The 27,995-nt window shown below is 45.5% G+C and overlaps 1 protein-coding gene across 50 annotated transcripts in view; it reads right to left on the bottom strand.

The window, feature by feature from the left end:
- TRDN (triadin) overlaps window positions 1-27,995 on the bottom strand; it is a 1,596,486-nt gene that overhangs the window by 164,360 nt on the left and 1,404,131 nt on the right. For all 50 annotated transcript variants that reach the window (XM_069607588.1, XM_069607568.1, XM_069607599.1 and 47 more), the window contains 2 exons: window positions 27,312-27,350; window positions 3,394-3,438 (listed from right to left, as the gene is read on the bottom strand). In XM_069607588.1, the coding sequence (XP_069463689.1) occupies window positions 3,394-3,438; window positions 27,312-27,350 (84 nt within the window). The remainder of the gene's footprint in view (window positions 1-3,393; window positions 3,439-27,311; window positions 27,351-27,995) is intronic.

Genomic DNA, 27,995 nt, shown 5'->3' on the forward strand with positions numbered 1-27,995 from the left:
AGGTCTTGATTTTGCCTTTGGTGAAATTTGGATGAGGGTAAGTGTAATGGCTCTTGGGATGCTGGCTCAACTGATTGTGTGGGAGCCGGTCACTCAACACGCCATGCTCTACAAAAAGACTGGTGAACAGCAATCCAGTAAAAACTGGTGGGCTTTGTGCCTGCTACTGCAAATGATTCTGTTGCGCCTGAGGTGGAATATTGTCTTCAGTGCAGGACACCTTCGGTGGCAGGAACATTGCGTTGCTGATGTGTTGTCTTATTGACCGTAGATAAGATTCGGTGGGGTGGCTCCAGCAGCAGAGTGGTGGCCGACCCTGGTGCCAGAGGAGATATGGGTGCTAGGACTATGATGCTGCTGGTTTGGGTGGAAGTTATCTGGTGGAAGTGACCTTCTTGGCGATCAGGATGCTGTGTGCTGAATTTCAGGTTAGTGGGGTACGGACTGGAGTTGAATGAGGAGTGGGTAATGAGAAGGAATGGCTAAATACTGGCACCCAAGCGATAGATGATTGTCCTTAGTGACAATAGCTGAAACTCAGTATCAGGTGGCATGCTATCGGAATCAGTTCTGGGGCTCGGACCTATGAGTCGGAGAAGTGAGAAGGAAAATGACAGTAGGATTGGCCTGGCAGAGCGGGGCAAGGAAGGGCACATGCATGCATGCCAATATACAGCTACATGCAGGTTTCGATGGAGCAAGTACAAGTGGTATGCAACTCTGATTGGGAAGCGTGCATGCTCTAGGGCATTTCTGCAGAGTTCTTATTTAGGGGTTTGGGGATTTCTGCGCTGGAGGGGAGCCAGGTGTTGCCTGATCTGCAGGCCGAGGGCCTACTCTGGTGCACTAAAGAGGTTCAGTTGGTGATAAGGATGTTGAAAGTGGACCAGAGGCGTAACGTGGCAGCAGTGGTGCTTGACAAGTCAGGCGTGGAGCACATTTTTCAAATTATGGCCTTGAGGAGTTTTTGTAAGGTAATACAGGGGTGGGTGGGCTTTGGGTTAGAAAAAGAGGGGTCAATTGTGGGAGGGGGAAAAAGTGCGTGCAGTGTTGAGAAAAAGCCTGGTTGTGGTTGGAATGAATCCTGCACAATTTTGGGCGCTATCCTTTTCCATAGCAGAGGCATCAGAGAGTGGCAAACTGGGCATGATTGGCAATACAAAAACTGGGCCGGTGGAGGGTGACACTTGTTCGCTGTAGAGGTGGATCAAAAGAAGAAAATACGGGTTGGGGAAAACTCTCTTGTGAAGCAAACAGGATGAAAAGAGGACCCATTGGTTGACAGCTGGAGTAATCTTACAGTGAGGTGGAACTGGTACAGTCTGGCATTGGGGTGGCAGAGAAAATATGCTCCCTGCTGCTGAGTCTCTTCAAACGTGCTGTAAAGCCTAACGTTGTGGAAATACTATTTATATACCTATGGGAGAATCATTTGGTGAAGTTATTGTGCTGGGTGGGGATGGTAAGATATCTGATAAACAAGAGGGTCACGTGGACCGAGTTGCTGCCACAGGGGGTGTGGTGAGGCAAAGAAACCAGCTGTGATTGACAGGGCCAGGAAAGAAAGAATGAAGGAGATGACAGGTTTTTGACAATGCCTGGGTGTAGGTGTGGCATGACATAAAATGATCAAATTGCAAGGCCAACGTAGTGTGGCCATGAATGGCATGCATTTAACGTTTCTGTGCACAAAGATTTATCGGAAGAACGTGATGGACATGGTGGCTCGTTTAATGCAAGAAGTACAGAAACAGCAGAGGGACTGCAGAAATCCATCTCTGGAGGGTTCCGCTGAGTGGTGGCGGCGGAGAAACTGAATATAGACGTTGTGGAATAAGTTGTCACGGTCAAGAACAGTTTGGGACTGTTAAGTGGGGTTAAACACCACAGAGTGCAAAGGTATGCCATAGAAGGAACGGTGGAAAGGGAAGAAAGCCTGTCCCTGGGCATGTTCAGAAAAGACATAGTACTGGGAAGAAAGAACACGTTTGAGCATATCCGGGATGCTTGCTGTGACAGTAAAATAAGGGATGAGAGAGTAGACTGGGAAATATCGGTTTAGGTAAACTGAGCTGCCTTTAAATAAAGCGGCTATTAGGTGATCTTAAGTGTCATGGCATCATTGGTCATACGCCACAAATCACTGTACATAGCGGAGTTGGAAGGGCAGGGGAGGGGAGCAAGAACATGTCACTTTTCTTGCAGAAACCTGAACTCCCAGATGGGCGCTGTTGAAACATACGCACTCGTGTCTGACATTAAGGAAGCAACCCCTTTTTTCCAGGGCTTTAAGTGAGGCGGGGCTAGCCGGGGCTCAGCCCCGCCCAGCTTCGGAAACCTGCCGGTGACAAACCCGTGCTACATCGCACTGTGGTATTTCAGAGATGCTGGATTGCTTTTAATTCATTCAATAGACTGCTTGACACATAAAGCTTGCGTCAAGCAGTCTATTGAATGAAACCAAAGACATCCAGCACCTATTATATAGCAGAGTGCCATGCGTCACTGGCTTGTCACCGGAAGGGTTCTGGTTCGAATCCTCAGCATGGGGCAATTAATTAAAAAAGTAACCTGACAAGGAAAGCCTCTTTTATTTCCATGTCCTCTGCTGGGGAAACTTCAGGCCAGGCCTATTATTTAGGCCAAACACCCCCTTCAACGACCCCTGCCCCCCTGGATTTCTCAACCCAGATAACCAACTGCCTATTACCTCTCTGTGAGTGACAATCTGCTACCGAGCATGTAAAGCAGACCAAGAAAAACATCCTTTGCGCTGGATTTGGCAATACACCGGAATCATTTTTTTGGTGGGGGGTGTGCGCAGGCATAAATTGAACGACGTTGCTTATGCCGATGCACTGTGCGCGAGCTCCGCTCCCAGCCGCTGCACAATCAACGGGTGACACAACATATGCTCGAAGGCGCTTAACGCTTTGTATTTACTAGCCTATGCGTGACACGACAGCTGTGTGCCGTGGCTGGCTGGAGCGATTACAAAACGGATTAGTAAAAGAAAACACATTTGGCAAATGCTATTCCTTTCGAGTTGTTTTAATTTCTTTCCCTGCAAGCCATCTGCCTCTTCCAATCAGCATTTCAGCTGGTTCAGTAAGCGAGCGAGATGGTGTTTTTTTTTCCCTTTCGGTTTAATGAGCAGTTCCTGGCGTGCCCGTCATTAGGTCATTTAAAAAACGGAATGACAGAAAAAATAACAGCGAGCCCCAGAACAGCCAGGAGCTGAAACATGATGCCTTTGAAATACTCGGCACAGATTGACTGGCTGACATGACTCGTGTCGCACTTAATATTCAGAACATGCATTTGCTTCCGGCCCCTTCAGTGTTTCTTAAAAGGCATGGAGGGAGGACAGACACACACACACACAGCCCTTACCTGCTGTCACATTGGCATGTCCGAGGAAGTCCTTCACGGGCGTTGCTGTGGGAAACGGAAATTAAAAGGCATATTATTCCGAGAGCTGTGGGGAAGGTCTTCATGCAATGGCAAAAAGCACGCGAGGCAGAACACCAGTGAAGCTACGACATGTTGCTGTTAACAGTTGCGCCGGGAAGGATTGTGGTTTTAATATAGAGAATAACGCTTTGGCAGGGAGGCAAGGGTGGTCCTGGGAGCCCTCAGGCCCCCAAAGGGCACTGTAAAAGATCCAAGGATAGCATTTCTTCCCTTCAAACGGCAGACTGGGGGCGAAGCGGGAATGGGGGGTTCTGAGCTCTTGATCAAAAGAGTGTGGAAATACGTAATTCACTCCTCCAGTTTCCAGCACCACCATTCTGAAGTCTATGGAAGTATTGGAGGGGAGATGCCCTGCTTTCCAGCAGCAAAAGCTGCTAAAATCACTAGCTGTGGCGGAAACAGGTGCTCCAGTGGCATTGCGGGCATTTCTTAAAAGACTGCCACTGTTCTAGTTTAGGAAAGTTTTCTTAAACTGTCATTAAACTGGAAAAGTGGTGCTGCAGTCTAAGAAAAGCTTTATTTATAAAGGGAAAAAGTGTGCAGTGGAGTTAAACAGCACCTCAAACGTTTTTTTGCCGTGTTGAACTAGTGCTGCTGGGAGGAGAATCCCCTCCATGTGGCTGCCCTGCATTCCTGGTGCTTGCTAGCGCTGTTGTCAAGCCATAAATCAGGCACAAGCAAAAGCCTGGTCTTTCATGTCCCTGCACCACATTGTTTCTTCATCACAATGGTGTCTGTATGTAAAGTGTTCTTCCTTCATGGAAGAACACTTTCTTGCATTTGCACACACCTCAGAATCGACCCCTGGATATACCGATGGGAACACTGACTATGCAGAGCAAGCCATGATGCCATTGAAAGCTCAGGCGTGCCCAACGTTCCACTCTGTCACAGCAGCTGCTCCACCTGCCACCCAGTGCACTGTGCTGTGCAATTGCCATGTGCAGCAAGTATAGGAACATATTTTAAATTCTTTTTAACACCCTCTAGGGGTGTGGCAGCCAATGAGGTTGCAAGAACTAGGTCTAAATCTGACCAAGCCCTGGGTCAGAGTATTCTGCATGCCTCCCCTTCCCTGTCTTCAGTGCTCCGTGCTCACTGGCTGGCCCTGCCGCTTACCCACCACTGCCTTTCCCTGTCCCACTCGCCTGACAGGTGCTGCCTGGCACTGTCAAGTTTCCCTTTGCTGCAGCCATGCTGCCATCGGAGCCCGCCATAGAAATGGAAGATAGCTTCCACATGGAGATCTACTTATAATTTTAATGATGTCCATCTTTAGACTGTTTTCTTTTGTCTGTAACAAAGGATTGCACACTCACTGCGATCCATTATTTCAGACAAAATCATTGCATTTAGCCCTACAGTTTGAAACCCGGGGAACTATTAGCAATACTACCCCTTTTCCAAGGGTTTATCGGCTAGTAATGGGTCTGGGACGCTGTGTTAAGGCCCTCACTTTGATCAGGCCTATAACCTGGGTCACAGGATGTGACTGACTGGTAAATACAAAAGGGAAAACTCAAAGGCATAAAGGAGGCAAATGAGTTTTAAAGATCTAACAAAAAAGGAGGTGGTCCCACAATGAACCAATTGAAGATCTAATTAATTAAACCACACCATCAATAAGAAAGGTGGCTGTGGTGGACTACATTGACCTTAATCTGATGAGTACACACACACATGTACAAAATATAACTTATTTATTTAGTAGACCTATAGGTCTTACAGAAAATAGGAATTTTTCAATTACACAAAATCTACTTCAAAATAGAGAAGATCAATAACCAACAAGGAATGTACAACACACATGTTTACAAATAGTGGTGGACTCAAACATATAAATATAACGGTGTACAGAAAATTGTGTTCTATACTATAGAACAAATGATACAGTTGGTTTGACCATATGGATCACCCATCAACATATGCCGTAAACAATGTCTGCCAAACAATTGGCACTAATCAATGAAATAAAGACAAAATAGTGTAAATATGCAGTAATGCAAGGTAGATGAAACATATAGAAGCTTGCTATAGGGGAATATATAACATGGCTAGGACGGCCATGATTGTAAAATGAATGGTGGCTCCTGTGATGATCCATTCTAATGACCTCAGAAATAGATCAGGGCTGAAGAGTCAGAAGATGCTGGAAAACAGTTTTGTGTGCAAACAAAGAGGAGTCTATGTTGGCCTGGGATCAAGGATGCTATTTCAAGAAATAACTGCAAAGCATAAAGGGGGGTAGACGGATAAAGCCATGAGCATGAGACACATTTCCCTTAGATTAATGAAGATGAAAACATGTGCAAGAGCCAAGTATTGGACAATTACCTGTAAATAAGGCTCATACAAGATGGAGTGAGCAAGTCTCTAGAGGCCTAAGGAGCAACAGCACCCAGCTACATTAAATCAAATAGCAGTAAATCAGCACTCGAAATGGAAAAAAATGCGATCTCTTCACATGTGATGATCGATTAATTGGGAAAGTGGGGAGTAATCTGATGTGGCTCAAGTACCTGGGTTTCGATTTCCTTACGTGCTGATATTGAGCCGAAAGTCCAAGGTTGGGTGGGATGTCCACCAATCAGTGGGTCTATGGGGCAACCTACTGTACAATGTTGCATAGTCCAATCCACTGCCATTGTGTCTGCTATAATCACTATTATACGTACTTAGAGGTAGTTCGAGGTGTGTCTTACAGATAAGAGACCCACAATGAAGTACTAACCCATATACTTTTTATAAGTAGACATGTTCCCCTAACTAATCCATCCCGCCAATAGGTTTTACAGTTTGTCATGTTGGATGACATCATAAATGACGCATATTGGGGTATACGACCTCTGAGTAATCAAGTTTGTTTGTGTGAGCAAATGTCAGTCCGATGTTTATCAGTTTACCCTGCTTTATTAAAATGAGAATAAAGTAGTACTTTGCCATATTCTTTGATTCTATCTGGTTATTTGGTCTAAGATCTTTATTGATAATTCCATCTAGCACAAGAGACCCTTCAAGGTGATTCCAGTTGAACAAAAGATGACATAGACAAGCATGTCATGCACTGCAGGCAACAGGCTGGACAGCATACGGTTTCTGCTTCCTATTTTTATCTCATGGCTTACCTAGGAATGATGTTTGAGTACATCCTGGTGACTAGAAGAATCTGGTTGCATCCTTTTGTCTGCTGTGTGATCATTGCATTTGTTCTTCATACAACAGAAGCAATTACTAATTACGTTTATTAGAACTAATGAGTTAATGTGCAAATGGGTTGCAAATATTGATATGCAAATTATGTTACTGCAAATGTCGTTTAGCAGTGATCCAAATTTGCAAATGTGGACTTGCCAGTTTTCCTTTTCACTAAATGCTATTTACCTACTAATAATTGGGGGCATGCTATGCTGTGTGACATTCACACACATAAACTTCACACACATATGTGTGTGCAGTGATTTTTAGAGCAACTAGAATTGGTGAGAAGAACAAGTTACTTACCAACTGTAACGTTTTTTGACTGGATGTTCCTCCCACGTATTCCTCATTTTAGATATATTCCGAAAGAAGCAGCAAGCTGACGATTATATCTAAGATGTGGAATATGTGGGAGGACACAATCCATTCTAAATGTTATCCTATAAATGAACGGTGAGAACAAAAAACGTTGCTGTCTGTGTACATTGAAAAACACAGGAATATTGGCAACTTTATGCAATTACAAAGTCAGCAAATTTGCACAATTATACTGGCCGGGAAAATAAAGCACTACCCTAGACCAGAAGTGGATTCCATGCATATTGTGCCTAGAGGCCGAAGCTTTATCTCAATAATGATGCCCAATGAAAGCTGAAATGTACGGAGATGCTTGTGATCTCAGGCAGAATGAATTTGATGCAGCAGTCCAAAACGGATTGCTCCTTTTGGGCTGCGACCAAGCCTGACTTGCAGAAGGTCTTTCACATTCAGCATTTATATATTTAATTGTTTTTTTATCATGCGCCTATAACATACCTGAGTTCGGTTTCTAAGTGCAGATCCAGGATTCCAATCTCTGTTGCTCTGCGTGGTCTTGCTTCCAAGACCAGCGCTTTGCCCCTGTGCTATCCTCCGTTCACTACAGTAACTACAGTAGCAGGAAGGCTGCCTGAAAATGATGGTCTAGTAGGTTGCCCATACCTATGTGTTTTTGATTCATTCTGCACCTTGTACATTGCTAATTCATATCACGCTTCATGCCGGATTCTAATTTATAAGCAAAGGACCAGATATTGCACCTAGGCTGCTCAGCATTGTTTTGATTCCAAGACAAGCACGTTGTCCCTGAGCTATCCTCCCGTCTTCAGTGGTGCACCAAAGCCGAGACATGACCCTCGTTGAAAGCGGCAGGGACGCACCTGGAAGAACCCTAGCATTTATTTGGGAAATACCTTAGGCCATATTTCTTTACTGTAGTTTTAGGAGGTAATGGGGGTCATTCCAACCCTGGCGGTAAGGGGTTAACGGTGCCGGTAAAGGTGCCAGAGCCGTCAACCCCTTACCGACCTATTACGAGGTCTCCTCGTGGGACCCACTAAGGACGCCTGTGTCTTTAGCGGGTCCCGCAAGGAGACCAGCATGCTAACAACGGGCCCGTTATTAGCGGACCCATTGTTAGCATGCTCCCCATTCCCATTGAGCCCTAAGGGGGCTCGAATGGGGATGTACCGGGTCCGGGTTCCTTGAATAAGGAATTACCGGGCCCTCCAAGGTTGGAATGGCCCGGTAATTCCACATTCAAGGAACCCGGACCCGGTAAGGGGGTAGCTATGCCGCTAAATGTTTCGTCACTTGCTTGATTTTTTTGCAATATTTACTAAAGACAATGCCCTCAATTATTAGTACTGAGAGATACAGGTGACAGACACGTTTTGTTGAGGCAGGACACAGAACTCTAAAAATATGACTTGGTAAACCTTAAACATAAAATAAATGTAATGTAAATTAGTTTTAATCTCATCACCTGCTTTCTGACTAAATCCACTGATGATCATTGCTATGATTCTGACAAGACCATTTTTAAAACTGTTTATCTTATTGTTTAAAATGCAGGCCTGGCTCGGGAACAGCTGAGCGTTGTACAGGGTCTAGTAGGTAGCCAATGTTTGCGCTGGAATTATTAACCAGCAGCGCAGTACTGTGAGTTGCGTTCTTTGTGTCCATTGGGATTAGCCCTTGGTCAGGTGTTGTTGAAAGAGCCACGTTTTGAGGGATTGCCGAAATTCGAAATACGAGAATGGAAATATTGGAGAATTGTGGACCATGCTAGTGACGAACTGGAAAAGCGTATTCTGTAATTGTATAACAAAGGAATCTATTGGCAACATCTTTCTTTCATTACGCAGATGTCTGCTGTCGCCTGTCATTACTTGTTCAGGTGAACTAATCGGTTCTTCAGAAGAAAAGGAATAGACATTCAGAAACGGGCAGCACGTTCGCCCTGAGCTTATATAAGAGATGCCATCACTGTCGGGGAAAGCGCTCCCGATGGTATTCGTGAGAATGGAAATTAGGAGACGGCACTCTCCACGCAGGGGGCTGGGAAATGTTCCTGCTTTTCCAGTAATAGCAGTCATTCTCCTGCCTTTATATTCATGCGGCTGGAAATTAATCACAAGCAGCACAACACATGAATTACTGACACAGCGTGCTTTCTCACCACAGGACCGAGTACCCACTCGTCTGAGACATTAGGCATTTCCCGGTGCCAGGGCCCGTGAAGGCGGTAAGGGGTCCATTCTTAAATGATACATGTGTCCATAAATGGTACAATGCCCATTGTTCAAAACAGACTTGGATTGCTACTTCTATGGAGGATAAGCATCGCTCAAAGATTGCCAACAATCAGACATGTTTTTGATTCACCAGGGTTTGCAATAAGAAAAATGCACCCCCTTTTAGTTTTGATTTTCTGAGCATTAAACACCAGCTTCTTTCCCTATTAGTTCTTTGATTCTATAATGACACATCATCAGTGCATTGAAGGCATGCAGACACATTGCAACGTAGCTCACAACGGTTTGAAATAAATTAGAGAAGCGGTGCACAACATACGGCCCATGGGCCGAATGAGACCTTTCAGGACATCATTGATGACATTTGAAGACACTTTAGTTTAATGGTGAAGCGTTGCTTGGACGAAAATCTGTTTACTTTGGAGTATTAGGTGGCGCTTTAGCGCCACCAATAAGCCAACACTATTGCATTAGAGTACACAAAGTGATTCATGGCATATGAGGAGGGACTCACAGTTTGAAGGTGTTATTTGGCTATTTGCCCACCCATTGACTTCCCATGGCCATGCTAATACCTATGGAAATTCCCATCCAGTTCTTGCACCTCCCGGCTAAACACACCCTCATGGGAACTCTTTGAGCTTGCTTTAATCTAGCCTTACGGTCAAACTTTGCCCTCGAAGAACCTGCCAGTGTTTTCTCAAAGCAGTCTTCTGAGAGTTCATGACTAAAATAGAGTTGTAAACATGGTGCTGGCATAATACAAATGTCCTAACCAGGTCTGCCTCCAGGCATTCAGGTATAAGCACTATGCATGTCCTTCACTGAAGTCCTGTTAAAACATGCATTGTCAAAGCCAACAGTTTATGACTTGTGTACGAGTATTAGGCATTTGGCAGGCGCTGCTATTTGATGTCCAGGTACTCGCCTCATTTTACACAAGCTACCATTGATAGCCAGTTCATACCACTACAGCAGTGCCTGACAAGTGCCTTTCCCATGCCTACACAAAGCCCAAACTGTCGCTTCATGTCCAACACCCCTAGCATGTCCCACTGGATGGCAGGGTAAAAAAAAATAAAAAAATAATACACTATGACCCTAACTATCACAAGCTATGAAAACAAAAAGAGGACTGATAGCATTCAAAGGTGCAGGAAGCAGTGCCCATAATTCATTCAGCCTGCTCAGCAGGCAATCCATTAGCTTTACTTTAAGCATAGGATCTCAATTTCAAAGTCAATCACGGGAAGATCTAAAAAAAAACATTGGTACTATTGAATAATTAGTAGCTTGATAGTATGAGGCCTGCTGGCTGTTGCACAGCTGCACAGGGGCATGCAGCTAAATCAGTGAACACCCCAGCATCACGAGGCTAACTGCATCTTTTGTTTTGAAGGCTGGGCTTTGCGTTAGCCAGGCACAGAAAGCAAACGGAACGATACATTTAAACCAACTAATAGGGAGCCATGGGGCCACCCAAGAGCATTGGGTCCCCTTTCAAATGAAATGTATGAAAGGCCCTGATGCCGTCCCTGTTTGAGGCACACAAGGGTTTGTGAGCAGGGTCGTTGACACAGACAAGACAACTATTTATGAGTGAAACTTAAGGGATATGTTATCATGTTGCGACAAAAACCTGTGCAGTCGTATTTAGTTATCCATCAGGTTTATCAATCCGTTTTATTGCCACTCTTGGCTTCTCTTTCTGTCTAACATATTGTGAGGAATTGCCATTGGGCAGGGGCGCAAAGTCCTGGCTTTTTGGATGTTTGTTAATACAATGATACAGGTAATTCCATCTGCAAAAGGGTAATCTGCTATCTTGCTCTCCTATGCCTCTTTCTATTTCCTTCTTCCAGAGCAAAGCACTTTGGGTGTGACATCAGAAGGGAAAGGATCCCTCCATTAGAGAGCAGCGATTGGATGACTAAGGCATGCTAGCTTTAGGCCAATCACATAGGGGTTTTGTCTTTAAAAAAAGCATTACCCCACTCTTGGATCCTCTCAAGACCCACAGATTGGCTCTGGAAGAACTCATTAGACTTAATTTGGGAAAGTTCTGCTTTTCAAAGCCCTCAGCATGAGGGTAAGAGGAGCCATCCAAGGCAGTAGGGAGATCTGTCCCGTACCCACTCCCAGGACACAGTGGGGGTGACATTTGCTGTGGACTAGGAACTACCACACTGCAGAGGAATCTTCTGGAGCTGCAGCAGACCCTGAACTGGACCATCCTGTCCTCGAGTCCCCCAGAGGGGGCCTCACTGCAGCCAAAGGGCCATAGCAGCCAAAGCTCCCTGTTTTACTACACCAAACTGGTCTCTCTGTGTTTACCACACCTTGATTGAGAATGAAGGCACCAGCACTGGATTTTGCGCTCATCCACCAATTCAAACTTTCTTGTACTTCTGACCAGCTTGATGCTGCATTGTGCCCAAGCTAAGCCTGTCCCCTGCTAGACCCAAATCCACCAATGAAAAAACCTTTTCTTTGCCTACTAACCTACCTACCTGCCCCAAACCATGATCAGAGTGCTACTTTCTTCAGTCTGTGTCATCTTTTTGTTCTTACTTCGGGTGGGTTTTTGAACAGTATTTTCAATTTGTTTTAGTGCAGATGGTGTGTCTACATACCCCTCTCAAGAGCATAGCCTTCCCTTTGCTCACGTTATCATGAAAGGTGAAGGAGGTATATTTCTTAACTGTCTCCGGTTTACCTTTATGACTGCATTGGGTTTTGGTTTGTAGAGGAGGGAGGGCTGAGTGGGCCATTGTACCCCTACTCATCCTGGTACTCCTGTGGAGTAGAATCCAATTAATCACATTGGTGGCAGCAGTGGGATTTAAAACGGACTGTGCCTACAGTACAGCCAGCCAAAATATAAGTGTGCAGTTAGTTTTCATTGCCAAGGTATTTTTACAACCAAAAAAGTGGAAAGTGATAGTGATTCTCAGCATTGCTCCCACAAGGTAGGTAAGGTGGTGCCCGAAGGGTCACAGGTTTCCTGCAAATACTACTCATGGGGTAAATTGCTCGCTTTGGTCAGGCTACAAGACACACTAGTAACACGCAACACTGACAGGCTCTACCTCCTTGAAGAAAGAAAGGTGGCTCTGGAATGAAAGAAGCAAAGGAGTACATGATGTTGCACAATCTTGAGGTTGATGACCAGAGGGAAGCCAACAAAACGTCTAGTGAGGGGACAAGTGTCACCAGCGGTGGCTCCCAAGGAAAGCCTAGTAGCCACCTTCCCAAAGACTTAGACCAGCCATATGAGGGGTGAAATTGCATTTTCGACTGGCTTGTAAACCTGGAGCTAGCTTTCCACCTCTAGGAGGTAGAAAATAAGGTGTTGGGTTCAACTCTCATGAGCCGTCTACTGATGGTTGGAATGGTTGTGATTATTCAGTTGACTCCTGAGGAGAGGCCTATCTATTCCAAGATGATGGTCACAGTCCTCAGGAAGTTCTGCAAAACACCAGAACAATATCTTAATAGCTTTGGAGAGTTCACCAAAAAGGGGAGTCAAAACTTTGCGCTTTAGTCCCTGAAATATCTGAGTCATTGGATCAGAAGTAACAGAGTTGACACATTTGAGGGCATGCTTAATCTGAAAGCATGTGAGAGCATACTTAAACAATGTGAGATGAGTTATGCCTGGATTTAGTGGACAAGAATATCATGGACCGTTTGGAGGTTGTAAAGGTGGTCTATTGGTTTTTGGCTACTCAGGTTCAGAAAAAAGCTGGGGTTAGTGCCCCCAAGCCAGATGACAAGGAGGTTGAAAAGAGGAATTCAAAAGAGGAAGAGGTCTGCTAAGACACCTGAAGGGATATTCCAGTCACCTACATCTTGCGCTACATCAGAAAGGAGAAGTGAGGGCACCCTAACACTGGGCCTCTCACATTCACAGCCCCTCAAGTCTGCCTTATCTGCGGGAAAGGATACTTCAATCGCAGACACAGACAGGGAGATCCCACCTGCAAAGGGTAGACCCAAGGGTTAGTGCTACTCTCGTGGAGGAGGAGTAAGAAGAGATAGTAAATGTGGGCACTTTAGATAACAAATTCACACTCAGCCTGGGGCGGGCTGAATGTTTCCTTTTATGGCTGAGTTGGAAATGTACTGGGCCTCCCACGGAGGCCCCAATTTTGCTTACTCAGAGATCTTCTTGGCCCTCATATTCATTAATGCGAACAAAGCCCCAGCACTTTGTGATGCTGCTGCGAGTATCACTGATGTCTGATGACAGTTGGTGTGTGAGGATCAGGTCATCACTGGTCCTCCCAAGCTCATTGGGGAGGGGGTGGTTCAATGGTCTCATCAAGTACCCTCTGGCTATCATGGAGTGAAGTTAGAGAGGAGAAACCTCACAGCTCTGTGTTGTTAAAGATGCCATTCCAGTAGACGGTCTATTAAGAAATGATGAACTTGATTCTGAAATCATTTCCACATTCACACGATCTAGGGCAAGGGAAGCAGCCCTCACAGACATGCAGCCCTCACAGACATGGGTACAGGGTGATGAGGCAAACCCTTAGAAGGGTGAGTCACAACCTTTTTGGCTGGGGGGGGGGTGTCAGTAATTGCCATCTGGCAAGTGTGCAAAGCCTTAGCTTTTTGATTGTTATTAATTTATTAATACATAACATGAGGTGGGTAATTCCATCTCAAAAAGAATAATCTGTAACCAGATTCCCCATTCCATGCCAAATGCATAGTGTACTTGTTCCCTGCTGCGTTAGTAGTTTGATCCGCAGCGCCTGCTCTACTCATGGCACAGAGGAGGTTCAAAGGTCACACAATGCCCACTCGACAGCCGCAGAGGCAGCCAAGTCTCCGAGCACATGGGCTGCATTTAAGATATGCCCCCCTTTACCAATACTATGATGATCATATGTATCCCATGCGGGTCACAGGGTAAACTCTAAAATAAAACTATGCCTGAGTTAAGGCATAATTCATTGTATTTCTTAGGGTCATTGCCACCACATCACAATTGATTTCGCACATGTGTAAGCTGCTGTGAGTCAGCACTGCTGAAGGCGATGTGTATTCTTGTCAGCTGGGTGGAGACTGGCAAATGGCAGGGCAGACACCTGGAGGAACGGGCCTCCTCTTTGCTCTCTTTGTGAGGGCAGTTAACACCCTTTACCAGAGAGAGCCGCACAGCAGGCAGATGTCCTGGGTCCGGGCATCAAAGGAGCACAATCATTCAAAAGGAGTAACCTCACACCAGGGTGCTGCATCTCTAAGGCCTCCTGTTCTTAGTGGGAAGGGGTTGGGGCAGGCTTAAAATAGGCAGGAGTACTCTGGTCAATGGAAGGAGACTTCAACCATCTTGTTTTTCTCTGCCTCTCTTTTCTTTCATGAGCAGCCCCAAGTTTAAGATAATTTAATGTTCAGGTTGTACATTTTTCCTAAGGTTAGCAGTCTACTCCTGATGATAGTAGAGGTCATGTGGGCAGAGAGCAGTTCTACTTGTCAACTGTTCTAATCCCTTTAATCTCCTGTCATTGCCAACAAATATGAATATTACTTTCTTAGAAGTTAACACTAAGGCCGGTATCACAAAATAAATATCCCTGTTGTTATCAGGCAAATTAATCTTTCCACTTGGCTGTTTGGTAAATTGGGAAAAGGGAGCATGTGTCCCAGTGAAGAGTGAAACATGATCCCTTCCCCAGGTTGGAATTTGCCCACAGTGATCCCCAAGATCCAGCTATAACTCATCAAGAGTCATGATTATTCCTCGCACCGGAATCTTGCCTTTAATTAAACCAACAAAATACCTTTCTTACACTGGTTGTAAGAAAGGTATTTTGATTAGGCCAGTGCAATGTCCAAATAGCTTTCATTGTTAGGCATTGGAGGCCTTCCTTTACATGGGGGCAATCACAGATGCAAAGGGAATCTGCAGTTCACTTTGACGTTCAATATTGGGAGTTGCAGGTGGGCGAGGCTTGCTGTTGCACACTTTCTTCTAGATGTAAAATAGGGTGCATCTTATCAGCATTCTTCCCATGGGTAAGTGTCTGAAAGTCACATGTACTTTCATACGTGCATTGAGAGGGACTATGTTGGCAATCAAATGCTAGAATGGTGTTCTGCACTGCTAAAAACATAATAACAGTTCATTTGACCCTTCAGATTTCCAACTAACACTTCGGGGGCCCGCATTACCTTTAACTTTTAAGGTTAACTTTAACAGATTATTTGAACCACCAATGAGGTGCTTTAATCAGAAAAAACAGAAGCAGGAAAATAATTATGATCCCTCATCATAAGAAGTAAAAAGAGGCTCAGTGCTCCAGATGCCAGATGCACTTGAGCTTTCACAATAACTGAACTCAGAGGGTTAATACAGAGAAGACTGCTTAAAGTCGTTAGGTGGTCTATTTTTAAGATCAAACGTCAAACTCACACGTAACTGGTCTGAGGAAATTGAAACATACAAGAACAATGGTAACAGAAAACGTTCAAATCGCTCATCGGAAATATAAAAAAAATGATGAAATTAGGAGTGGACTGACCTATAGGGAAACCTGGAGATTTCCCGGTAGGCCTCTCCATCCTGGGCCTCTTTTGGGTGGTGACCTATTTTAATTCACATAAGAAAAGGTTAGGGCTTGCTGAAAATGTGTAATGTGGGGTCACTTTGAAAAGTATTTCCAGGGCCTCTTTTGGTTCCCAGTCCAGCCCTGGATGAAATATCATATTTATATTATGAAAACACTTTAAAAACAATAGGTATGCAAGCAGGAATACAAACGGGATCAAAGGATCACAAATAAATAGGACCATTTTTGGAGAGTTTAGGGTAAACCGGGAGAAACAGTAATGCCACAAGGTAGTTTATTTAAATTGGCATACACACTGAATAAAAACGTGATTACATTAAAATAATAATAACAATAAAAATAATAATAATAATATCTGGTATTATTATTAGTAGTAGTATTAACGAGAATACCAATAATACACTAATAATACTGCATAATCTATAAGGCTTATTATTAATGTTATTATTACGATTGCATGCATTTTAATTAGTATTATTAAGTATGCAGTATCCCCATGTAACAAAATACGTCTGCTGGCTTTGCCATAACAAATACCATACCACAGTATGAAAACATGTAGAAATTGTCTGCAACAAAATGGCAGTCTAGCAATGTAATAACATATAATTCTTGCGTTATCATGGTTGGCTAGTAAAACATGCCATGTCACCGTAAGAAATAGCAAGACTGGCTGCACCAAAATGGCAGTATAGCCACGTAATAACACTTAACATGCATGCTTTATCATACAAGCCCAGACCAAGGAATACAATGAATATTGCCCATATTAAGATTAAGTGGCACAAGACATGTATCTATTGATTTATGTCTGTATTTATATATAGTAGAAAAAATAATCCTTTGATCACAAAAGAACATACAATAATTAAGACATCAGATTTGGCGGAAAGCAGTGAGCTTCTTACAAGGGGTGAGCTTGAGGGACATTCTGACCACGTTGGGGAGGGGAGTAAATTGAACAGTCACCGGGGACAATACATAAGTGGACATACATAGATTAAGGACAATGCACATTGGACAGTTTTAAGTGCAGTTAGGCAGTATGGCCAGCTTTGCTCGGAATGTGACCAGGATGGGGAAGTACTAGAGTGGAGGCAGACAAAGAGAGGGATAGAGACAGGTTAGAGGAGATGACATTAGTTTTAGCTAGCAGGCAGATGAGATGTAGGTTAAGAGGGTAACTGAGAGGCGAGGGGCAGGCTTTTAGCTTGATTTTGAACAAATCCGTATGGACAGTTTCTCAGATGTCTGGGGGAAGAGAATTGCATACAATTGGATCAAGAAGAGAGAAGGAGTGGAAGTAAAAGGAAGCACAGGGAAGTCAAAGAGCCACAAGGGTAGTTGAGGAGGCAGAACAGGGATTACGATACAGCTTGAAGTGTTGGATAGAGGATGATAGATACAGTGGTGCCCTACCGTGGACAGATTTGTGAACAAGGAGAAGAAATTTAATTCCTGCCCTGTTTTGCATCTTCAGCCATTCTGACTGGTGATGGTACAAGGAAGTGGGTGTGAAGTGAGGAATTTAAAGAGGGTCCTGATATTGAAGTTAATGATCTTGTTGAGAGAGCAGAAAGCATAGTTGGGGAGACCAAAGAGGATGCTGGCACAGTAGTCTAGTTCAGAGAAGACAAGAGTGGTTAAAGATGATTGGCGGTATTGAAAGGAGGAAGCTGCCCGATTTTCCTAAGATTTAGGAGTTTGAGGCGAGTTGCTGTTCCAGGTTTGGAGATGAAAGTAGATAAGGTGTGAGAAGGGTCGTAGATGACGCTGAGGAAGTGGAGTAACTTTGCTGAAAATGTTGGGGGGGACATGACATCTGAAGAAAAGTTCCCCCAGCCAAATGAATGGGGACAAAATGGTGTGTCATGAAAGTTGGGGGGGCAAACACCCCTGCCCCCCTAAAATTACGCCCATGCACTGAGGTTTCTAGCTGAAGAAGAGTAGCGGAGTGTTTCAGGTGGGGACTCAATAGGCAGAGGAAGAAATGAGAGATAGCTTTTGGCAGAGGAAGAGCACCTCTGTTTTGGTAGTGTTTAACATCAGAGAGTGCAAAGCCATACAATATTTAATTGCTGAGAGAAAGTTTAAAAGTTTGATATAGTGATCGGAGAAGAGTTCAGGAAAAGAGAAGAAGATTTGAGTGTCACCTGCAAAGAGTTGGTGTGAGAACCCAAAGGAGGAGATTAGTGCCACAAGAGCAGAGGTGTAGCATGTAAAGAGGAGTGGACCTGAGGCAGAATATTGTGGCACACCAACATTTGTTGAGAGGTGTTGCTGCTCCAGGAGACAGAGAATTGGCGAGGTAGGATTCAATTCAAGTAAGGGTTTCATCTCGAATCCAAAGAAGAAGAGTGTATTACGGAGATCAGAGTGATCAACAGTGTCAAAGGCAGCAGACAGGTCAAGGAAAATTAGGACTCAGGATAGGTTGGAGTGCTTAGAAGAGGCGATGAAGTTGAACACATTCATGAGAGCAGTTTCTGTGGAGTGACAGGAGCGGAAAGGTCGAAGGGGGTTTCAAAGACATTGGTAAAATGGTTGACCACAACTCTTTTGTGCACTTAGAGTAGTGCGGAAGGAGAGACACTGGGCAAATGTTAGCTGGCGGGTCAATATTATTGATTGTTGTTATTACAATTTTACATAGAAACATGAATATAAGGAAACCATGCTTTAATGGATATTAGCAATATAATGGCTATTTTATAGGTAGTTGTTTTGGTACAATTTACTTGATTTTCGCACTGTTTCCTTTAATGTATGCTATTAGTAGTTTATAGGTTCCTTGCCACCTAGACATGGAGGAAACTTGATGTTTCTTTCTGTATCGCTGGTGATAGTTATTTATTCGTTTTTATGAATGTATGTTTTAATCAGGCTGTATTTGTTATGCATTGTTTTATGGTAAATTTCCAACATAAACTGATCCTGATTGACTGACTGAATGAAATGGTTTGCATTGTGAGGACTCCATTAACAAGTTTTGTGTGTGGGTTCCTCTTTTACAATGGGGATCATAGTTGTATCCATATGCAGTCATTTATTAGGGTAAATATTAATAGGTTGTATGTGATATTCAATGAAGGGAAATTATGGGCAGGGCTGCCCCCATCCAATGACATGGAGACCCCAATGTCATGGCGTGGGGGAGTCTTATGACTCGGGTGTGATTCTGCCGGTAAATCTGCTGGAATAGCACCCAACCCAATTTATGTTATATGAGAAACTTGCAGGAGTTTCTCTAGCTAGTCCCCGGAGATCTGTCATCCAGGTGGCCAGGACACGGCCATCGCTATTGGATCCAGTTCCTGGGGGTGGACCAGTGAGGGAGGATCACCTGGATGGGGGGTGCTCGGGGAGTGGGAGTGGGACTCTAATGCGTGAGACATGGTATCACCATTCCTTTGACTCCTTTTCCCCATCCTCTCAAGTAGGACATTCAAAGCCACTGCCCCCTCCCCTTTTCTGACACGAACACTTTTGCACAACAGAAAGGACGATGGACTAACACCAGAGCCATTTACCAGACATGTCGCAATACAAGGATCAGGCAAAGTCAGGCAATTAATCAGAATCACACACACCTGACTGCCCTTTACCTTCCCCAGAGGGATAAAAGGTGGAGCCCGAGAGCACAGTACGAGCATGGCAAACAGCACAACGAGACTGCTAATCAGGTGCAGCAGTGCAAGAGAAGGAATCGAGAGGGTGGTGAGGAGAGAAGTAACCTTGCCCTTTTTATTGCAGACCTGCGGAACCTTCAAGGAAGAAAGTCTAAGACCGCGAACAACAGCACAAGTGTCTTGCAGTAGATGTCAATGGTACACTGGGCAAGCCTACGCCGATAAGCAGGAGCGAGGGAAGCTCCCACGACCGTGGTATGGCCTTGACTCCATGGAAGCCAAAAGCCAATCGGTTCATCACAGCTGTTGAGTCGAGGGGAGAACTGATAAGAGGTGGGCTTTGTTGAGTGAGAATCGCAAAGTGGCAAGTTTGAACCAAGTTCAAAGAACTGTGAAAGAACTATAAAACGTGTTAAAGGGGAGACCAGCTGCAGAGGGAAACTGGCACCACGTGGATCCCCATCTGAGCAAAACTATAGATAACAGAAGGCTGTTGGATAGCCAATGAAATAGGTCAAAGTGGTCATATTGAGGGTCAAACAACTGTGCAATCGAAAGACTTTCATCTACAAACTGTGTGAGAGAAAGGGAAGTGAATCCCGCAGTGAGAGAAAACGAGGGAAGCAAATCCCAAGAGGGGCAAAGTCTAAAGTCCCAAGAAACAGTGTGTTGACAAAAGCGAACACGGCGGAGGGAAGTCAGCGGAACTGTTTAGATTCGCCGTAAAATCTCATTACCGGCATGGTGATAATGACGAGTTTGTGTAGCCTTGACACCGCAAACAGCGGCTGATTACGAGAGTGCATGCACGCACGTAGCGGCAAGCCGGTAACGGCCATACCATCCCTCAAACCCCCGATACCGACATCATGAAATGCACTAATAACTCCTCCACCTCTGACCACCCCTAAATAACAGACCTGGCAGTACCGCTAATGATATCACCGGGTCCGTCATCAGCGGACCGGAAGTAGCGTCATCGCACCGGAACAGAAATGCACCGGGCAGCCACCTTTAAAAACACAACCCATTGCAATCCATGATAGACAGGACCTGTTTTGGCAAAATAGCATACACAACTCGAAGAAGATGTCAAAAGCCACCCATAAAGGCGCTCCCTGCCAGTGCAAGGCAAGATTCAGTGAAGAGGAACTGAATATGTTGGCTGACACCTTAGCGGAGCAGGCAGACGTGGTTTTCTGCTCAGACCTGAGGCATCCGGCACGGCTCCGTAAGAAGCAGATTTGGGAGGATGTGGCACAGAGGGTCAGTGCAGTTCGCACCACCGCACGCAGTGTGACGGATTGTAAGAAGTGGTGGGACGATCTACGCCTACATGTAAGAAATATCCTGTCGGCAAATTGTAGTCAGGGGCAGGCAACATGCGGCGGGGCCCACTACCCCAGAAAGCTCACAAGGTGGGAAGAAACGTGCAGCAACACTATAGACATGGAGGCAATTGAAGGGGTTGGTGCAGCGGAGTTCAGAGTACCATCATCAGCTGATGAAGGTGAGTGACCCCACAAACAACTGACATGCAAAGTACAATGTCGGCCAACAAATGTGATAGTGATGCAAGCCAATACATGGCCCATCATTCACACATACAAATATCCCTGACTATATGTTGGCACACCACTGTTACATCAACATGCATGCTGCATGCTGCACCCATACCCAAAACACACCCGACCCACAGATAAACAGCATGTGTCACACTGCACGCAAGCCACAACACACCTGTAGGCCCTGCCTCTCTTTGTCCCCCACAGGCACGGATGTAGACAGTGATGACAATGAAGCAGGTGCCCAGGCCACCACACCTGCCAAAAGGGCCAGGGCCAGGGACGATGGGGCCAGGCCAGACCAACAAACACCTGCCGCCATACCCCAGGAGTCAACTGTCACAAAGGACATGGCCACAACTGTAGATTTGGAGCATGCGGGAACGCAGTCAGCTGCCACGAGTTCTGTGGGGGAGGTAGCTGCATCTGCGCCCCATAGTGGCGATGAGGAAGAGGGGCATGATGAGGAGCACACCTACGAGGGAGACACCCTGTCTGAGGATGCCGTGCAAAGCCCAAGTCCCGAGGTCACCCAAAGGAGCACACATCAGCCAGAGTCTGGAGGCAAGGGCACACATGCGGAGTGGTCCCCATATGAGAACACCCCCCGTATTGGCCACTGCAGCCAATGTATTGTCCACCTCCACCACGATCCGGGACATTGAGGGGGGCATGACACAGATGAAGGGCCAGCAACAGGCAATGTATGACCTTGTAAAACAATACATTGCAGATGGAGAGGCAAGTAGGCGTGATATGCGTGCCAACACTGTGGCCAGCATCAAGGCCGTAAACAGGAACAGCAAGCGGGTCCATGATGGTTTCACAGCAATGGTCCAGATCCTGGCCAGAATAGTGGACAACATGGAACAGCTGCGTCCAGCGCCAACTGAGTCGCAACCACCCACCTCATCATCTACCACACCTGCCAGCTCTACACAGACCAGCACTGTGTGCAGGTCCCTGTGCAGCATGCAGCAAACTGGAATGCAACCCCCTTCTCCTAAGAGGGACCAGAAGTAGCAGGGGCACCCTGCATGTGTTGAAAGGAATTGCATCATGAGACATTTAGTGCACTTCATGTGTGGGGGTTTTGGGGGGTAGGGTGAGGGTGACATGGGTGTGTGGGGGTGTTTGGGGGTACGGGGGAGGGGAGAGGGTGTGTGAGGTGGAGGGTCTATGCACATTGTAAATATCACCTGTTTAATACACCCGTTGTGTTAAAAAAAACAAATGACTGGACATTGCTTATTGGGTGTGTGTGAATGTATTGCTTTACAGTGCACAGTGTCCATATACCCCCACACCCAGTCCCACATCCATGGCACCCTCTGCATCCATGTGCTTTAGAAAAATTGGTCTATCAAAGACTGGCGCACAGCACATCCCTCATGTGCATCACCACCTGGCTGATGTGCAACCACTTCTCCTTCATCATCTTCATCCTCACTCGGTGGTTGCTGGTCAATGTCAGGCGGCAGAGGTACGTTCCATCCGATGCACATGTTGTGCAGCATGGCACATACCATGATGATCTTGCCCACAGTCTCAGGGCCCTAAAGGAGTGCCCCACCCGACCTGCTGAGGCAGCGAAACCATGCCTTAAACAGGCCGAAGGTGTGCTCGATCACAACACGGGTACGTGTATGAGCCGGATTGCAGTCCTCATCGTGCCTGTTCTGCAGATTATTGGGTTGGCATTCATCTACGCATTTCGCCATGGTGGTATGCGCTGTTCCTGTGGTGGAGGGCCAGTGACAGTGGATTCCCAGAGTGGGATTTAATTGTATGCACTCATGCATGCATGATCTGTGAGGTGCTTTGATGCGGTCTTGTATATTAAGCTTTGTGACTGCAATTTGGTGCACTGTGATGCTGTGTGTATGGACAAATGATGTGCAGTGGACATGATGAGGGTAGAGCGCTGCTTGAGAGTGTGACATTTTGACATTGGTGTACGGCCAGAGTATGTCGGCATGCATTGTCAGTGTCATGCTCAGTTTGGGATGATTAGGGGCGCGGTGTTTTCCAGCATGGATTTACAAAGGTAGCGGGCGCCCCTCTCTCGCAAGAACAGACATGATAACCTGTTCAGTGGTTATTAACCACTTGAGAGTTCGCAGCCACTGCTTTTACTCACTGTGCCTTTCACAGATGGGAAATATCCATTTGCATATCAGTCTTTGTCCTGCCCAGGGGCAGTCCAGCACCGAAATACAATGGCAACTCCAATTTGAACGAGAGTACCACCAGCAACCCCATACACGTGTTTCACCCTTGTTGGGGATCATCAGTGAGGTGAAGCTGATGCCTCTCTAAGCACCAGTCCAGTCACCATCACATTCACGCCCATGGGCCAGAGGACGGTCATGTAGCGTATGCATGTTTCCCCCCTCCAGACACACCCAGGTAGCATATGCATGTCTCACCCCACCCAAACACTACCATGGGCCTGTGAGCAGACTTACCCAGAAACCAGGCATGTCGTGCAGCATATCCATCCATGTAGCGGGGTAGAGTGGAGTTCCGCAGCACCATTGCATTGTACGTTGATCCTAGGAATCGGGCACAGCAATGTGTGATCATCTTGCTGGCGTCACATACCATCTGCACTTTGATGGAGTGGGATAGCTTGCAATTGCAGTACACAACCTCCATGGCATGGGGGACCATCAACTCAACGTGGGTGTAGTTGAGAGCACCGATGCAATGTTGCATGCCTGCCAGTGCATGTAATACTATTTTAGTGTCACCTCCTGGCCAGTCCGTGGTAGGGATATGTAGTTCCCTGCGTGCTTCAGGAGGGCCTCCAGCACTTGGTTCAGCATGCGTGAGAAACATGGTTGTGATATGCCATGCAGCTGCCCCACTGTGTGCTGATAGGTGCCTGTGGCTTGGAAGTGGAGCACAGACACTACCTTCAGTAGAGTTGGGGTGGCGGTACAGAAATCAATCAGGCTGACTATGTCATTGTGTATTAGATCCAAAATGGCGGTGATAGTGTCCCTGTCCAGGCGGTACAGGATGTGGATCTGTGTAGGAGACCAGTTGAATGGAGTGGTCCTTATGCGAGGGATTGGTGGCTGCCTGTGTGGTACCACTGCTTGCACTGGTGTTACTTGCTGGGCCAGTCTCACCCTCCTTCTCCTCCTGCATCTCCTTTGTACTACCTGATGTAGTGCCTGCTCATGGAGTAGCAGTGCAGGCATGTCCTCCAGCTCCAAAATCGCAAGAGCAAGTAGGAATGATTCTGGTCTAGGAAGGGGTGTGGTGTGTGGGTGTGCTCATTTTGTGCTGGGCCAGGCTCCATTGCCTCCACGTGTGCTGATTGTGTGCACCTGTGGCAGTTGGGGACACAGCAGATTGCTATTAACGGGTGATCCACGATGCCGGGGCTACCAGCATGGTGGTAACCCTTATTAGTACATCTGGATGCCGGTAAGTGCATGTCTGTGTGACTTGTAATGTCCTCCTGTTTGCGGTGTGCCAGTATTGCCGCCACGAAGGGCGCGTGGCCGCGCACATGCCGGTACGGAGGTGCACGGTATCAGCGCCTCCATGGGGTTGTCTGTAATACCGGTATGTAGACTCGTAATGGGTCTGGTACAGTAAACCATGGCGGTATTACCATTCCGGACTCATTTTCACCATACCACAAGACTCGTAATGAGGCCCATTAAGATTTGTGAAGAAGGAAAAGCCATTGTGAACCCGACCGAGGAAGGCTAAGATTCGAGAGGGGTCATTGCCTGGAAGAGGTGGAGCCAAGGGTGGAGAATCCTCACCCTAAGTGAAACCAAGAAAGACACTTTCATTTGTTGAAGGAACTTTTGTTTTGTTGTTTTGAAACCATCAGGGCCCCGAAGGCAAAAGACTTTCAAGTAAAAACACGACTTGGCCATCAACAGCCCTGATAGCTGAAAACTGAACTGTCATCTTGTGCTGGGAAAGCTCAAGACTGTACTGTGCTCCACAATCCCACCTTGCCCCGTGCTGAAAATGTGGGGAAGGGAGACCCAGGCTACCACATCGTGATGTATTATTTGAGAACACTTTTTCTTTTCTTGAGAACTATCCTACACCCTTTTTGTGTTAGTTGTAAGGTTTGGCAATAGGTTTCTTAGTATAGGCCCTTTTATTTGACACATCGTCACTAGGACTGCCTTATTTTTCATTTGATAGTTGACGCTTGCTCCCATCTTAGATTTAGGTTTAGATTAGGCATTTTTCCAACGTGCATACAGCATTCATTGTTCAATAAACACACTTGAACTGTGATCACTTGTGTCTGTCTTGCTTGTTGCCACAATGAGTTCCACACATTCCACCACTTGGTCCAGCGGTATTGGGGCTGTATTACAAGTAGCAGTGGCTGTGAAAATCCCAATTTTTTTCTGAGTCCATAGGACTCAATGTGGCATATTCGGCGGAATTACTATGGCAGTAATACTGCCTCGATAATTCTGCTGAAAATGGATCGAAAGTTGACAGATATACCTCCAGCTCAGAGCTGGAGGTGAATCCTCCAACTAACCACCCAATTAAAAGTTGGGCGGTGTAGTAATGCAGTGGTAATGGTGTTACCACCACATTTTTACTCATGATGGCGCCCATTTGAAGTCACCCTGGCTTCATAAAGAAATTACTTCTGTTATGGGAGTGTACCATAAGGGAAATAATATCCTTATGAAATCAGAGTGACTTCAAAAAGAAACAATTTATTTTTTAAGTGAATGGGCTTCCTCCCACCTCGTGGCATGGAGGCCTCAAGCTTGCATGATGGGATCAAGTGTTCCTACTGCAGGGAGCTGGAGGCCTCTCTCGTTCCTTGGACCAATGGATTAAAATAGTTAAGGAACATGTATTTTGTGTAAATGTGTGTGTGCATTTAAGTGTGTGTGTGTGTATGTATATAATGTAATGTTTGTGAATGAGTGAGTGCATGATGTATGGGTGGCTACCTGGGTGTGTGGGTGTGAGTGTATGGTAAAAGGGTGTGCATATAAATGTAGCGGTTGCTCGGTGTGTGTGTGTGTGAGTGCATGGTGAATGGTGTGTGAATGTGCGTGTGCTTGTGTTTAATGCCTGGATTACTCACTGGTAATCTTCTTTACTCCTAGCCCTACTCCTCCCCATCCCAGTACTTGTGTATGAGGCAGCTTGCCTAATACACAAGTACTGGAACCATGTAGAGGGATGTGGAAGTAAAGCCTGGCTTAGTTACCTGTACTATTCATTACTCCTAGTTCCACTCTTCCTTGTCTTAGCACTTATCTGGGACGAGGAAGAGGGACGTGGAGGTGATTCTGTGCTGAGGAGCTGATTTTGGGGGTTGAGGGTTTGGAGAGAGAGTGGATGTGTGGGGGTCTGGGGATTGTGTGCTAAATCGTAATGAGGTGATATTAACAGAGGTCATGGGCTGAACCTGTCGGGAAAAGCCTGCCGCCCAAGTTAAGGGCCCAGTTGAAGTGAGGGTCCCTTAACATGGGCTGCAGTAGTTTTCTACATGGGTGCTTCCACAAAAGTCCTGGGCTGCACCTAGTGCAGTGCCGACAGCCTGATCCAGGTGTAGCCCGTGGGCTTTGTTGTTATTTATTGCGAAAAGTAAACTCCCTTCGAAGTACAAGCAGGTCTAGAGTGCATAATTGTTTGAATTTCCCACTAATAAAATGTACCCACATAAAGAATTTTAAAAAATGAAATTGGTTTCTTATGTTTCACCTTATGCCGGATGTCAGCCTCTAAGCGCATTACCAGAATGGGGTACCAATCTCATGCTGCTCGGTGTAGTATTTTTTATAAGAACAGAGCGCTCCCACTGAGGTATCCTTCCCAGTCCACATGGAGTCCGTCTGTTTGTTACCATCTCATTACTTTATTCCTGCAATGAATTACTAACGCATGAAACGAGCATCCCAAACCATATCAGCGGCAAAGAAGGCAATGGCACAGTGTGTGGAGGTGCATATCAGGCTCCGGCGTATGGCCGGATAAGTGCACTAGCCCCCTCTGCAGATCAGCCACTGAAGAACACTCTTCATGAGGAGACCTGAGTAGGATTTGTCACCAATTATGCACAGACTGAATACATTGGAGGGTTCATCTGATCAATCAATGGAGCTACACGTGACCGAATTCAGGTCGCAAACCACTTAGTTAAAGCTTCTATCATAACAATTTGACAATGAAACAGCCAATGAGAAAGCATGAAACAAAGCGAGTTTGGTAATGGTAATTTTTGCATAAAAGAGATATCGTAAAGCATTGGTCATTATTCATTGTTCTTACCTTTTATTTCCTTTTCAACTTTAATTGACTTCTTTGTAGCTAGATTTAAAAAAAAGTAATGTATCACATTATATAAGTACAACACAGCTCGTTTCATATTTCATGCAATTTCCCCCCTCTCTTTCATGTGTACATCTGTTACCATTTCATATTTCATGGATCATCACATCTCCCTCTGAAAGAAACTCTCCTTGCATCCTCTTAATCTTTCGAACACAGGCTATCTCAGTCATCATCAAATGCCTCTTCTATAATTGGCTGAAACCCTGTTTCCCCTTAAATCATCTACACATCCATGAACTTTAATTGACCTTCCAGCCACTGATCAATTATCCATGTTCCTTCCAGCTTTGCTCTTATGCTCACCCTTGCATTCTCCAGTGTCTTGCATCAATCCTTTATTCTCGCTCATCGCAATATGTTGCATACACATTGCTACATCTTGTCCATCATCACGCCCCACTTGCCTTGCAAGCTTCTAATCATTATCTCTGTCATTTCGGATTGATTTCAAAGTTTCAATTAACTATCTTCAATTTTCCTGAATCTCAAAATAGGTCTTTCCTACTTGATTTTATGTGGGTAAAACACAATGTTGAATCCTTATACAGCCTGTTTCTTGTTCTAGAATTGTGGCGGTCGGATTGTTTATAAGAAGTTATTAAATGATCAAAAAAAAACTAT

The sequence above is a fragment of the Ambystoma mexicanum genome, chromosome 4q (genome assembly GCF_040938575.1).
Source record: "Ambystoma mexicanum isolate Mex_15411 chromosome 4q, UKY_AmexF1_1, whole genome shotgun sequence".
NCBI classification, from domain to species: Eukaryota; Metazoa; Chordata; class Amphibia; order Caudata; family Ambystomatidae; genus Ambystoma; species Ambystoma mexicanum.